This window comes from Nothoprocta perdicaria, unplaced genomic scaffold (assembly GCF_003342845.1).
Source record: "Nothoprocta perdicaria isolate Ctin4 unplaced genomic scaffold, notPer1 scaffold_41, whole genome shotgun sequence".
Classification (NCBI taxonomy): Eukaryota; Metazoa; Chordata; class Aves; order Tinamiformes; family Tinamidae; genus Nothoprocta; species Nothoprocta perdicaria.
This window is the reverse complement of record NW_020455655.1, coordinates 759,444-775,069: the sequence shown is the minus strand read 5'-3', so window position 1 is coordinate 775,069 and position 15,626 is coordinate 759,444. Positions and strand designations below refer to the sequence as shown.

At 38.8% G+C, this 15,626-nt stretch overlaps 1 protein-coding gene across 1 annotated transcript in view; it reads left to right on the top strand.

Moving 5' to 3' along the window:
* Positions 1 to 15,626, top strand: part of TCF12 (transcription factor 12) — a 149,579-nt gene that overhangs the window by 78,048 nt on the left and 55,905 nt on the right. Inside the window, exon 6 of the mRNA XM_026045759.1 lies at positions 3,363 to 3,427. Coding sequence (XP_025901544.1) covers positions 3,363 to 3,427 — 65 coding nt within the window. The remainder of the gene's footprint in view (positions 1 to 3,362; positions 3,428 to 15,626) is intronic.

Below are 15,626 nucleotides of genomic sequence, written 5' to 3'. Positions count from 1 at the left end.
AAAAAAAAAAAAAAAAAAAACCCAACAAAACAAACCCACCTAGAATGAATCCTGGATGTGCTAATGTTATGAACCAACTTGGGGTAAGCTCTGTGTTTTGACCTGTCAACAGTGTTATGAGTGATGAAATAGTGATTAGGAAATGTAAAAACGTGTTTTAGAAGTCATGGAAAGATTCGTCCTTATACGAGTAGCGCAGTCACGCTCATGTCTCACAAACCCAGCAGCTGCCAGCTGTGGTCACGATGGGATTCGTGCTATTTCAAAACGCTAGTGCTCTCCAATATATTCTTGGGAAAGTGCTGGAGGAGCTCTTTAGGCTGCAGAGGGTTAATGCCCTCAATTATTCAACAAATAATTGAAGTGTTTTGTGCAGAGTTGGGTTCTGCYGTCCTCTCAGTGTGGAAGCAGCGAGGGAGCAGAGGGCACCTTTCCTCTGACAGGCCTGGCCGCAGCCGAGGCCGCAGCCGAGGCCGCCTGGGCGCTGCTGCTCTCCGCGCCRCGCTTTGCGTCTCACTGTTTCACTTTCATTCTGTTCCTCTATTTGGGCTGCACACCTGTTATACAGAGAGATTTATTATGTAACACTATGCCTTTGCACAGTGTTTAAAGCTATATTAAGWTGGGAGCATATCATATTTAGACAATCAAGCAGTTGCAAGAAAAAAGAAGCAATTAATTACTAAATGCCTCAGTGCTTGAAATGGTATTGTATGTGCCAATGTTTAAGTTTGTGAAGTTAGGAAATACTTGTGGTTCAAAATTTTAAAGGGAATTTTCTTAGTTTGGTGTCTTACAAATCAGTATAGTTCTTCGGCTATAAACCTGTCTGATATTGATTACACCATTGAAGTTTTTGTTATGAAACCACATGAGACTTCACTACTTTAAAAGTCAAAACTCATTTCARGTTCTTGAAAAATTCAAATACTTTGAATTGATCTGTTCAGATTTAAGTTTCCTATATATAATCAGTTCAATTATTTTTACCTGTTTCTTCGATTTGAATCTAGACTTTTAAGTGTAAAAATTGTACTATAAGTAAAACTACTTTAAGTGAAAATATGCAGGCATCACTATTTATTCTGAAGTAACATTTAACATGATGCWACTTTACAAGCAAGGCATCGATTTTGTCTTAAAATGGTGGCCAACAACTTTTTGAATCGTGGCAGCTGGTAGGAAGCCCGTGGAAAGGCTGATCCGCGAGGCTGATGGGGCGGACAGCCCGTGCGGAAGCTCTGCTGGAGACGTTTCGCGAGAGCTCTGAAGCTGAGGAAAAGTGGCTCAAGTTGCCTGTTTACTTTGTATGAATACTCTGTGAAAACAGAGCAGTATCTGAAGAGGGAATAATCTACTGAGCGGCAAGTCTGCTGGGGGTAAACCTGCAAGACGTTTCAGGGTATGTCTTGACTTTCAGTGTCGACGTGTTTTTAAAATAGGTTTGCTCATAAACTCTGATATTCCATTAAATCAGTTTTCTGTATTTTTTTAAAACTTTTCTGTCAGTCTCTCRAGAGTCTCAATTAGTAATGAAGCTATTTGAAAAGTTTCCAGCCACGAGCCTGTGTTCAGACTCCTGGGACTTCCTGGTCCTTGTGGCTGCAGCTGCCCGAGCGAGAAGGCACGCGTGGCCCTTATGGGCCTGGGGAGGCTCTGTGGGGAAGCAGGGGCTCGGGCGGGCAGGTTCTGGGGCTTCCGTGCTTGCTGGCTTCTCCCTGCCCAGGGTTCACAGTGTTTAATGCCACACAGCAGCTTAAAGTTACCTCTGCCAGGGAGTCGCTTGGAGGAGCCTTTCAGCAAATGCACCATAAATGTCCTTTATCCCCAGCCTCTTTGYAAACCCTGCATGGAGGAGGTTAGCCGCCTTTTTACATTTTCTTTTGCTCCAACTGTGATTCCTGACAAATATTTAGGTAGTGGAGCATCAGCCAGCCTTGGCTTTTCTGGATCAAACTTTGTTAGTCAACACTTTTCCTTAGTGTGGACCTGCCAGACTTCCAAAGCGATAACATTTAAATAACAATTTCTTATGTCTTATCTAACAACTTCTTGCTTGTTTCTTAAACTATAATTTAAATCATGRTTTTTCCAGTCTCTGTAATTGACTCTTGTACAAATATTTGTTTTAAAGGCAGCCTGGAAAACTGCATACTTCAGTCCAAGTTGTTTATCATGTGGTATAAGATTCTCATTTTCTGGAAAGAAAGTGCTGAGTCTGGTTAATATTGAACAGCATGATTCATGCTACTTCACATAATTTTGCATGCTAGGTATTTTATTTGCTTGCTGTCTGATAGTTGTTAGAGGCAAATAGCTTCAGCAGAAAAAATTTAACTTTTTTCTTCACTTTCTTAGAGCAATRCTGCCATTTTTCAAGCAAAGTCATCGACCTGACTACGTTCAGTTGTCAATATGATAACCTTGCAGAGAGGTTGTTCCAGGAATGTCAATCTTAGTCTTCCTTTCCACTTAAATAACACATTTTTTTAATGAAYGATAAATTTATTTTGTCCCTTATGAAATAAGTTCAGGAATTTGTAGTAGTTAAGACAAAAGCAGTCAAAGCAAAGTCAATCTCACGGTGGAAATGCATTAATGGTGGATTTTATGGGATTGCCAAGTGTGTGACTCATGCTTAGTGACCTCAGGTGACAAGCCCAGCGAGCTGCCGCTCAGCACTGACGCTCTTTGGCACATGGCACCTGCTGACAAGCAGCGCTCCTAGGCCGCGAGGGCAGGCTCTGCTTCCCTGTCTCCAACAGTTCCATGGCTCGGCTTTGGGTTCTGAGCAGAATTTGCATGAAATGAAAATTTAAGGGATGGAATGTCAGGAGTTAAATGATTTGGCCAAGATTTAAGTTTATTGTTTGTTCTGAATTTAGGTTTTTGTTCATGTCCTTGTGGTCTTGTCGGTTTCATTTCACTGGTTAGTATACTCATCATCTCAGAAGATATTGGCTGTGTGTTGGTTGCTGGGAATTACTCTATGTCTAAAATAGCTATAATCTTTTGTTTGATAGCAAAATGCAGTTGTGTTAAACCTTTGCTATATTTAATTCTAAAACATCAGGAGGATTTTTTAAAACAATCAAAATTTGCAGCAGTTCCTTATTTTACTTATTCTTACATAACTATATGTTATGGAAGACATGAAATTAGGTAAGTATGTTGTCCAATACGGTAGTGCTATTTCGGAGTGTTAAATACAGACAGATAGAAGCTTACTCTTACTCACACAGTGTAATTTTTGTAAATTTGCTGTGATACTGACAGATATTTGAATTACATGTGTAAGCACAGTTGATCCAGATATCTAATAGATTTTATAAATAACCTAATTTGATTTTTTTTTTTTCTAGGAAAAGCCTCGGAGAGAGGTCCATTTCCATTGTATGGCAGAGATACGGGGTTACCGGGCTGTCAAGTAAGTACAGTGATAATTGAAAGCAAATGGAATAATCTGAACTAAATCTAAACCAAAAATCGCTKTACTGATTTAAATCATTTGAACATGTCAAGCTACTGTATGTCATGACCAAGAATGTAGAATTGATTTGGAGGGCTCTGAGTTGTCAAATTACCTTGCACTTGATAGATATATCTGTATCTCTAATGCTTTAACATTGTGGTAAAGGAGTTGGGTATATTCTTTTCTCAAAGTCTGTCAACAAAGTTGCAGGCCAGTACTGATTGCACRTCAGGATTAGACCATGATAGCTACATTATTCATATATGTTAAATATTTCCAGCATTTTACATATAATTTGATTTAACCTAGTTTTCAGCTAGCAAGGTTAAGTTTTGTACACAGGACCCGGTCTTTGGATCGTGTAGCTCTTGTTCCCTTTTGGTTCTCTGCCAGAGGCTCATGATGACCTTTCTAGTCTTGTACCTTCTAGTTTTGGACCAAAAGTTTTGAGAGAGAGAGAGAGAGAGAGAGAGAGAGGGACTGTTTTAACAACTATTGCTTTCTAGATTCCTAATAATCCCTGAACATGGTGTTTTGTGGCACTGTTTGGGGAGAAGTTTTGGAAAGGATTCATCTCAACACTGTGAATTTACATTATTCCTGATTACAATTAAGAGTCAGTGATGTGTGATGTACACACTCCTTACTCTTTACATTTATCTTATTGTGCTCCTTATTGATGCAAGGAATTGCTTTATAAGCTGATAATCAGCTGTTCATCAGTTATTTATCAAATGAGAAAGTATAATCAATGTAACGAGGATATGTTTGTATGCCCTAGAAACTGAAACAGCCTATCCTTAAACAGGAATCAGCACAAGTACTCTTAGATATAGTCTGCAGGATGCTATGAAGGGGAGGTTTGTTGTACGAGTTAAAACATTCCACCAAGGTGCAGAACAATCTGAACATTTCTGGAGGTTCTTCCAAAAACACTCTCCGTGGGAAGCTTCTACAGGAAGCTCTCTGTTATGGTGGAGACTCTGACAAAGGTTCCCTGGTCTGTCTTGAATGCAGCCAGAGATGTGAGGTACAAAAACTAGCACCTCCAACAGGGACAACAGACTAGCTGTGCAAGGGAAGGAGAATCACCTGATGTAGCCTTAGAGTTGTTCAGGATGGCGAAGCTTTTTATATTATTATTTGATTTGATTTTCCACTATTTTGTTTGCACCGTCACTGGAGAGCTGACAAGGGGAGGCTCAAGAGAGAGCTCTCCTTGGCTGCTCACCCCTTGCAAGGAGGAGATTGCTGCAGTGCAGTGAGATCCTGCTGGTTTTCACACTTGGGCGAGGAGGCTCGCACGGACCTTGGCAGTACTGAGGCTTCGTCGCCAGGATCTTGGAGGCTGCATCCAGAAATCAAAGTGCAGAATGACTAGTATGAAAACCTCAACCTTGTCTTTTTTGTTTTTAATTTTGCCTGATTAAATTCTGTGCATCAGTAGACTGAAGAATGAAGTAGAGCTTGGGCAAGTCTACTAGGTTCATTTCTGAGACTGCCAAGAAAAAGGAAAGATCAATGTGGTGTATTTTAGGCCCTGCTGTCGCCATGAATTTAATTGATTTAGACACTGGCAGTAAAATTATGCAGATGTTGTTTTCTTCCTTAATTATTTTGACATAATGGAGGGTTGCTATCAGTTCTGCCTTGGTAAGTTAGACCCTAGTCACTTTTCCATCGCTTTACGAATAGACGAGAGGAAGGTTGTGGTCTTGGACCAAGCAGTACCACCTGCTGTTTCTTTAGTGATGCCTTTGACTAACTTCCTTTTAATTCAAGTTTGTGATGAGATGAGACCCTGATATGGAACAAGTGACAACATGAGCCTTCTTCACCTGCTGGTTTTCCTGGCTTGAATCTAGTGCCTGGCGTGTTGGCGAAGCTAAAACTGTATGTCCTTGCTCACCAAGGGTGATGTTGGAGAAAAGTATTCCTTTGCCATTAAGAGAGGAAAATCAGTGCCCATCTATTGTTAATCAGAAATCCGTTATTGCCAAGATCAGAATGTCCTGGAGGGGCAGAGTTTACAGAATTTACATACAGCCCACTAGGCACTGGGGGACTGGCACTGCTTCTGTTTCCACCTTTTTTTTGTTTTTTTAATGTGATGTTTTCTGACTTTCCTCCTTTTCTCCCAGGCTCCCACACTTGCCTGAGCAGGGAATGACTGTCCAATATGCCGTTTCCTTTTTTCCTACTAAGAGAGACAGAATCCTTCTGATATGAGATATAATAGATGACTTGTTTTGTTCATTTCCCCCTATCACCTCCAAAAAAAGAAAACTGTTAACAATTGCTGAATATAATTCATTAGGTAACCCTGCTTAAAGCAGAAGGTATACTTGGACTGTTACAATTAGATTATCCAATGGGATCCTGCATTATTATTTCTTAGGTTTTGATGCTGTTCTTTTAAAACAAACTGGTAAAAGTTTTATACCTCTAAAAGCTCATTTTGATGCTCTTCTTTTAAAACAAACTGGTAAAAGTTTTATGCCTCTAAAAGCTCATTTTAGAGTGAAGATTCTTTTGCAGTCTCTGCCAGTTCTCTGCAGCACAGATGGGACGAACAAAGACTCGTTTGTGACTGACTAGGTGACCTTTCAGTAATGTTCTCACAGAAAGCAATATACCTCTTTAAATTCACGTTAACAACATCATGCTATTGCCCATCGAAACAGTAAAATGTGTTAATGTTATTAGTGTTATTTAAATACCTCAGTATGTTTAGTGTTTAAATATACTAAAACTTAATATTAGTTTAAGAGCAAACTAATTTCTTCATTACTTTCACTAACTTAATGCTCTGCATTGCCAAACAAGTTTATATGACCTTCATATAAAATTGCGATTTTTGGGGCTATTTAGTTATAATTGTCATTGTATAGAGTATAATTTCTGTTCTTTAGCATCTCACTGAAGAGAAAGGTTTTATATAAATTTTATATCCTGTATACATCAGACTCTGTTTTAATTTTTCTATGTAGCTGTTTCAAAGTAAAAATCTTCCATGCATATTTTTCTATTAATATTGTTTTCTTAGTAGAAAAAGTATCAAAGGACTATTTCATCTCCCAATTTCCATACTCAAAATATTTAAGAAAGGGGGAAAATTGTTATTGTATGTGTATCTTTTTTGCTTTTATACATAGACGAATGAAAAACATTCATRGAAAAAAAAATCAGTTCTGTGATAAGTTACAGTTCATACTTTGATCTTATCAATTAAATATAAGACAATGGTGTTTCAACTTGCTTATTTGGAGATAGAAAGTTATGGGAGGTTGGTTGTGTTTAACATGTATCACAGATCTCTGGCAGAGCCTTACATATGACTCTTGTGGAAGCAGCAAATGCTGAAGGAGGGAGGTCCAAAGGGACGTGGAGGGGCCGTTTGGCCAGTCTGGGTAAAGAATCACCGTGTTGCTGCCGGTAGGAGCTCGGCCAGGCAATTCTTAGAGACCTCTGGAGATGAGTGAGATGGGATCAGGATGGTTGTTTCCTGTTCTTTTCCCCCTCCAATTACTCCAGGTTTATTTACTCTTAGTCTTTTTTATGCCTTGTCTACATACCCCTGTAACCTCAGCATCCAATTCTTTGTCCTGCAGCAGTGGACAGAGAAGAATCTGTTAGGTCAGTGGAGTCTGCAAGTCCGGTAGTTGACTAATATGAACATGGAGCAAAGACTGTAACATAAACAGAACAAACTTCTGTACGTGCATCTCAAGCAGCTGTGCTCTCTGTGTTGCAGTAGTTTCAGTTGTCTGTCACTCATGTAAACTGCATTAATAACCTAATGATCTGATGTGGAAATACGAGGACTTTTAATGTGGTCTTTCTATTAAGTTTAGTAAGAGGCAGAATGAGGAATTTCAAAGCAGTTATAGGCTGCAGTACCTCAGAATCATGCTCTTGCGTCTTCTTTTTCACCCATTATTGCAGACTGATCTGAGCAGTCATTTGTATGGGATGTTAGGAACCTAAGTACTTTGTGTTTAGACAGTAGGAACTTGAGCTGAATGCATTTTCAGTGTGGCTTAGCAATCTAAGAGACTCGAGTACATCTGGAAATCTTGGTGTGAATTAAATATGAAGATTGTTTTCATGTAGCTTCTACTGCCAAAGAAACGCGAGGCAGATGTAACGCTGCGTCACAGGAATGTAAATACGACCGTGACTTGTAAATATTTTACCAAACAGGAGGTGCATACTTTCAAGGTTTATTTTCAGCAAGTGTTTGAAACAGACCAAAAGGGAGCTGCGAATGTTGGTGTTTTGCTTTAGGCCAGTTCATGTAAATAGCGCCGCTGAGTACAGTCGTTGCAGTTGYCTTTGGTTTTACGTGGCTGACTGTGAATGCTGGTAAATGGCATCTGTGTGCATTAAAACCTGTGCTTTTCTAGTGCTTTACAACCAAGTGCTGAAGCCTCTTCCTTCTGTGGGTGTTTTAGAATGATGCATATAGAGTATATACTGTGAATGCATGTGAAAAATTGCATTGAGGGTTATGCTGAAATGGTCTAGATGAAGGTCAGCATCTTTTAACTATTCAAAGAAGTGATGATATTTTAGAGAGAGAGAGAAAGGAGGAGAGGAAAAAAAAAAGACTGTTTCGTTCTTACACTGAAGTCTGTCTGAATTGGTGGGTTCGTTGGTGACTTTGTGAAACCCCAGCTGTGTGATTGCAGGCTTGAGAAAAGCATTTTTTTTGCAGATTTTAAACTACATATAAATTTTCAGGAAAAAAGATTTTATTACAAAAGTAGTTTTATGAAAATTTAATATAATACTAAAATCTGTAGCTTATGCAAATGAAATGAAATTAGACTGTAGATGGTGAATGGGCAACTATTTTGAATATAGTTGAAAATGCATCCAGCCCTCATGGCATGTTCCTTTGACAGACTTGATAGCTAAAAAAGCTGGGAATCTGCATTATTTTAAAATGAGGTTGGGATAAGTGTGAAAGATCTGAGGTATGTAGCTGTTGCTAGAATAACACTTGTAATTGATGGAGCTGGGGAGGGGACCCCTCTGCACTGGCCCAGCCTGCCCAGAGGCAGGAAAGGAGCTTGGCTGAAGATACGGAATTGTTTGCAACTCTGCCCTTAATGTTCTATTCTAATGCTAAGTAATCATGTAGGAAAAATGGGCATTATGGATTTTTTGCTGTGTGGAAATATCACACTCACTGCCTCTTGATAATGGGTAATGATTTCAAGTCTGTGTATCATCCAGCATGTGAGAAGGCAGATAAAATCAGATGCTAAGTATAATGGATGTTAAGCAAGAACTAAATGGGCAGCATTCACCAATTTCATTGTTTAAAGTGCAGCCTTTTAATAGAAAGACTTAATTTACTGTATTTCTTTAACTTYGTGATTTGTATGCTTCTATATGATGGCAGGGCACTCTAAATGTTATAAAACTCATTTGGCAAAAGCTTAATTGATTGTAGGCATTTAAATCTAAAACACATGAATGCTGGAGGGAGCTATGGGTTGTATATGACTAAAAAACATTCACTAGTTATATGTAAAATGCTGTGTATAATACTGAATGAAATATATACCACCTTATATACACATTTCATATACATTTACTACTTTATATTTCATGCAGTATGTCATACATAAATAAGGTAYGATATAGAGTATATAAGTAGATATCTTACTGATTATGTATGTCTTATTGAATCTTACTGATTATATATGTTTTATTGAGTAGATTTTAACTCATTTCTAGCCACTTTTCTTATGTAAGTTGTAAGCCTATTTATAATAAATGTGACTCTTCAGAAACTTCATGGTTTGAATTAATAACAAGGCCAATAGAAGGATGATCCATCGATGTTTCCAGTAATATCACAGTACCAATTTCCCTGCAGTAGCAACAGACCCTGCTGTGGCCGTGAAGCTAATGGGAGGTGGCTCAGGTAGCTGCATGTTAGTGCAGCAYTGGCACTGTAACATAGCCTGTTATTAAATTAGCCCGGAGTTTGCAGTATGACGGTAGCACTCAATGCACATTAGCACTATAGCCATTGTTCCTTATGGGAATTTACTTTAAGGAAATATATTAAGGCATAATCACACTCAGTTCTACAGGATTTCCGAATTTCCTGTTTATCAGGAACAAAACAATGTATTTTTCAATAGAATGTGAAGGAGATGGAACGATGCTCCTGCTTCTTCAGAGCATGTTTGTGTTTCATGAATTATGTTAATATAGCCCATTACTTGCATAGTACCTTAGAGGAGAATTTAGCTGATTTCCCATGGATTGTTGAAGTTGAAACAAACAGATCCATCCTCCACTTTCCCTCTGATTTAACATGGAAATGTTCTCCCTCAGGTGGGTGGCAGTTAAAGAAAGCCGATTTTGTATATGTCTAACTCATCTGGGCTAAAAAATATTGTAGAATTCAATGCAGTAGAGACATTAATCAGCTGGAATTCATCATCTTGGCTTGGATGTGATGGTGAAAACAGAAAAGCCTTAGAACTTTAAGGAACAACCAGACCAAAAGTCTCGATCAAACTCCCATCAATATAGCAATAGTTAATACTTTGTAAAATGTGTGGAAATATTTGTAGATGATTTGGAAAAAAATGGAAATTATTCAGCTTGATATCAACTTTGTATAATGGGGAGTGAATAAATAGTATTTCTTAATTGAAACTTGTACATTTATCATGGAGAACTATGTAGATACTATCTTGCTGCATAAAGAAAAAAATCAGTGAAACTAAGCTAAGCATTTTAATGGAGATTTAAAAGCATTTTTGATGTGTTCATAAGTTACATAATTGAAAGACATGTATATCATGCAGCAGATAATTGATTTTTAATTTTAGTAAAGTGTCAGCATTTAACAGCTGGAAGGATAAGCATATGGACAAAACATGAATATTGAGAGGTAAGAGTATGTATCAGCATGTATATGGGAAGCAAAAGGATTTACTGAGGGAAAATGAAAAAAAGAAGACTATGTATGAAAAATGTGATCTGAAATACTCGTTTTATAAGAACAAGAAACCTGGGAAGCATCAAGAGTGATTGCGAACAGCAAAATAGAATTGTGGTTAGCGGTGCTTGACAGCTGAGGTGTTACTTAAAATGTATGAGTCAAAGAAGAAAAACGTATTGGCAGCGCATCTCATTTTAAAATGTGGTTAGAGGCTATTTTATTCTTTAAATGTGAATGAAAACTTCCAGAYATGTCTTTCCTGGTATGCATGTGTAGCGCTCAAAGAGCAGCATGGCAGTGTTTCCTCCTAGCTGCTCCTCAAAAGCCTTGCTGAGATTTTAATAATTCCTTCCACCAGTGCTAGGGTCATTGCACCAGGCCACTGACGTGTGTTCCCAGGCACCATGTGGCAAAGGGGAGCGGGCTCTACGTGGAAGAAATAATTGGGTGTCTGGGTTCAATAAATGTATTGGGAGATTTTTCTTCTTAGTCCCTTTTGWTAGCGACTTGACATATGATCTGCAGTTTCTATGTGCAAGCCCTCAAACTAACACTCTTTGCTGTACACCCACACATATATTCACAGAGAATTTAATAGTTTTCATTTTCTTTCTGCAGGATTTCTGAATGTTTTTTTTTATTGCTCGTCTCCAGGATTTCTGTCTCTGCCCAACTTCCTTGAGAGAAATGATTAGAGAGTCATTCTATATTGAGGATGAGCCATCTGTTCGTTGCGGTATTGTAGTATTAAAAAGAAACAAAAGGAAAATATAACAAAACTAATGAAAGGGTTTAARTTAAGAGTAGAAAAGTATAACCAGCTTGTCTCAGAAGTGATTGAAARTAGGCGTATTTAGACCACACCTGTGCGCTAAACTAGTAAATAGGACAGGAAAAAWTTTTGTTTAAAGTAGTGAAAAGAAAGCTAAGGTAAGGTGGGTAACTGTCTGAAATGTGTTAAACCAAAGCTGGCAGCTAGKGAGTCTCAGATCCCTTCTGTCCCTTCTGTCTCCTCCTCCCCTTACACCCAGTTTTATAAATGGCCATTAATAGAATAAGTTACTATTYGCCTTTTAAAAATTCAGATATAGAATGCATACTTCAAAGTATATGTRTATAATAAACATTATGCACACTTTAAAATTCTAATTATAAAAAGAAAGCAAATGTAATGGGTTTCACACTTTTTTAATTACAGTTATGAACACACAGGAGGGTTTTTTAATCTGCAATGTGTCTATTAAATAGCAAGAAAGGAAGCTGCTTCTGCTTATGGCTGGAAAGACTTTTGAAGCCCTTTTAGTTGGATCCTTCCAACCAGGAAGGAAAGCAGATGATGTTCATATCATCCTTCATATCAATTTCATATAGACCTTTCATATCTGCTACTCTTGCACCTTCCTGACATAATTTTATGAACGGTATAGAGACTGTAATGTCTTTTTGAATCCAAATACTATTGAGGTAAGAAAATGTATAAATCTTAAAATGTCCTTAGGTGAGATGTTTCTTTGATACTACTCTAAAGATGACAAACTAACCTATAAGCTCACTTGTAAATTTTCTCTTGTTAGTCTTCTCCTCTCTGACATGTTTGCTYTCAGGTGTCGCCCCGAAGGAGGATTTTAGAGCAGAGCTGTCAGTCCGAGAAGGGCTCCCCAGGGAAAGGTGCCAATGTGTTAACCGAGGCGCTGACTCTGGCTCCTGCCAGCTGATGCTGCCTTGGAAAGATGGGTAGGAAGACAGATTTTTAAGGGCAGGTGAAATGTCCAAACTTGAGTTTTATTTTACTTCATTTTTAYTCATCAAATGAAAATCAAGAGCTGCTTATTTTCTCTTGATTGTGACTTATTAAAAGTGAATTCCTTTTTATTCTGCTGGGAAAATCTCTCTTGCCTTTCAGCAGAGAGGGAGCCTGTTGTAGACAGTACCTTTKCAGAAAGTAAAACCGTACAGTGCACAGGCGAGATTTCTTTTTCCAGTGCTGGAGGTGACCACATGAAGCTAATCATGGAAGACATCCCTGAATGAAGTGGGTAGCAGGTGTTAAGAATTAGCTGTAGTTGGAAGAGGGATGTTATTTGTAAGAGGAGCACAGTTCTGGGAGGAATCACTGTGAACGTCTTTAAGAAGCAGACAAGCGTTTACTTGTCTTTGCCCTTCTTTCCCGCACTAGGACTGGCAAAGTTTCTTGCCTCTCTAATTTCTGATTGTGTTTTTGATTGTATTTAAGAGGATTAATGTTCTGTAAATATATTTTTTACACACTTTTTTTCTCTAACTACTGTACCCTGCCTTTACCTTTCTTTCTCCCTTCACAGCGATATGAAAAGTAGGGGAGATGCAGTCCCATCCCAGCCTTTGCATGGGTTGCTGCTCTTGCAATTAAAACAGGCCCTGCATGGGGAGGGGACAGATGCAAACTGGCTGAGCAACTTGCTGTTTAGCATTAGCATTTGCTGCCTGGGGTGGGCAAGAGAGACTGTAGCTTGAACAGATACTCTGTGGATGGATAAAAGCAAAAAGATGTCACCACCCMTTCAAGTTTTGTCAATTTTGATCCTCCCCCTCCCTGGAACGAAGCCATTCTCCTTGCACTGGTTCCTGGTATGCTGCTGAGTGCTGCCCAAGGTAGCAGTGAGGGCTTCTTGGGCCCATTTCTAAAGAGCAAGTGGAGAAGAATAACATTTACCTGCTGGTGGTGTTTTAGGTTAAGATAAATACTCGTTTGGGGCCTTGTCTATGTACTTGTTAGCATGTTAGTATTGACCTTAACTTTCACATGATCTTTAACTCTGTCTAGATTAGCAGTCGGCTGCAGTACAAACCTCAGCTGCTGTTCTGCTGTGTGCTGCCGTCGTAACTGTGGTTCATATAGGAACAGGCAAGCGCTGCAAGGCTGGTGCAAGTGACAGCTCTGATTCAAGCCGTTGCAGGGGGAAATAGCTATAGTAGGAATAGCAACGTGTAACGTGCAGTTCATCTTTCCTTCTTGAGTGAAAGCAAACAGATTTTGCATGTTAAGACCCACGATTTACCTGGCCCACTGACATTACTGATGTCAGTTTTCCAGCCCTCGTTGTTTTGCCCTAAGTCTGATTTGCTGCTTGAAGGAGATGAGATTTTTCCCATGGTTGTACTGGAGAGAAGAAACAGCTTCTAGCCCATGTTCACATAACACTACAAATGGTCTCCCTGTTYTTTTTTTTTTTCCATCATTGTGCTGAAGATGCAGAAGGAGAATCGGATGCAAGGATAGCTTCAGCTTGTGATATCCTTTGCTCCTAACTTCTCTAAGTAAGATTCAGCATAAAAGCTTTACTTTAATGATRATTCTCATCCTCATATCTTGTAAATCGTAGAGAAAAGCAGGGGGGCTGGTACCGAAAAAAATTAAAACGTTAGATGAAAACGCTTCAGCTGCTTCTATTCTGACATTTTGCAGTTCTCCAYAAACCTTCTGCTTTTGTATAATCGCAGTAAGGAAGCTGTTCAAATTACTGTTTTCATAATGTAGCAGAAAGATTCAAAGGMTTGGGAGGGGAGTCTGACCTGTAATCACAGTGCTTAGTAATGCCTTCCTCGCGTTCAGTGAGCAAGACAAAAATACCTTGCCTGGGGGATGAGCAGAGAGAGCTGAGCCAGCAGAACCTGGGGATTGGCCGCCAAAAGCAGCGGGGGCTGCTTTTAGAAGAGCAGGGTAGAACTGGTGCTCTTGCCTGAAGAGGGGAGCAGTGCAGGGAAAGCACTATCAGTAAGAGAAGGGCGATATTCCTTCCAAGTAGTTGTGCTGATTGGGTGCTTTGGAGTCTTTTAGATGCAAAAGAAATACCAGACATTTCCTTCTCTTCACATTTAATCTCTACTATTAGCACCGCTTACAAAAACTCATTTTGAACCTTGTAAAAACTCCTTGCTGATACTCCCTCTGCCTCCCCATGCCTGTGCTCTGGCTCAGGGTGYAGATCTGCACCAGCAGGTTTTTCCGTGGCAGGAGATCTGCTTGCGTGCACACGCTGTGGAGAAGCAGTTTGTGATCTGGAAAAAGAGAATGTGTTGATACCTTGRTATTTTTCAGTGCTAATGTTAATTAGGAAGATACTAAAACTAAATGTCTGTTATTTTGTTTATGGTGTTGCGTCACTTCAGTATTTAGTACCCTAGGTAGCTGTTTTTTACTCCAGTGAGCGAGATTAGCCTGATTACACTGGCAGGATGCAGTTGATGGATGACTATCATTATCTTCTCAAACCTGCATGATACTTTAGGTATAGGAGATGATAATTAAATTTTCAAGAGACTACATTGAGATTATAAGATCTGGGTTTTCTTTTTTTTAAAATGAGGAATATGTTTGCAATTATCAGCATGATGTTAGAAGATCCTCTCCTGAGGTGTTTTATTAGCAGCTCCTGCTTTTCCTTAAATTGATCAAGAAAAAATGTTCAAGTTGTCATATAACCCTTTAGATATTGCTTTGTTTTATGTTTTGGGGGGTTCCTTTTGCTGGAGGAAGTGCTAATTCTGATGTTCTTCCCTCAAAATAAAACAGATAGAAAACCTATCTGATCGAATCTATTAGTAATGGCTTGAAAATGTACAGGTTAGTACAATATATTTAATGAAACCTTGTTTGAGACAAAACACTAGAGAGGATCATAATTAATGCCTCATTTTCTGCCAGTTGCTATTGATTACTCATTCAGGGTCCCTTTGTTCTCAAAATGGTAGCACTGTATTTCACATTACTATCTGATGATATTCTCAGGATGAGATTCTTTAACAGCATGCTGATAATTGCAAACATATCTCCAGAATTTAAATTTAAAATGAATTTACATCTTATGTCAGTTTTTTTCCAAGTTCATTTTCTGTCTTGGAGTTTGTATTCACAGAGTTGCCAAACAGTCAAGATTTGAGCAACATGAAATTCAGCATTTCATATCTCGGTTGTTTTCCTTGACTTAAACTGAATGCCATGCAGCTCAGCTGGATGGCTTTTTTTTACAGCCSAAGCTCCATACTGTACAAGGATCTCACTTTATTTGTTAATTGTATGCAAGTGCTTCCTTTGGAGTCACAGTAATATGTACAACTTAGCTAGAGGACTGCACAAGTTTAGCAGATTTCTCCATTTTGTCACATTCTGTTAAATTAGTACGTAAAATTATGATGGTTTAT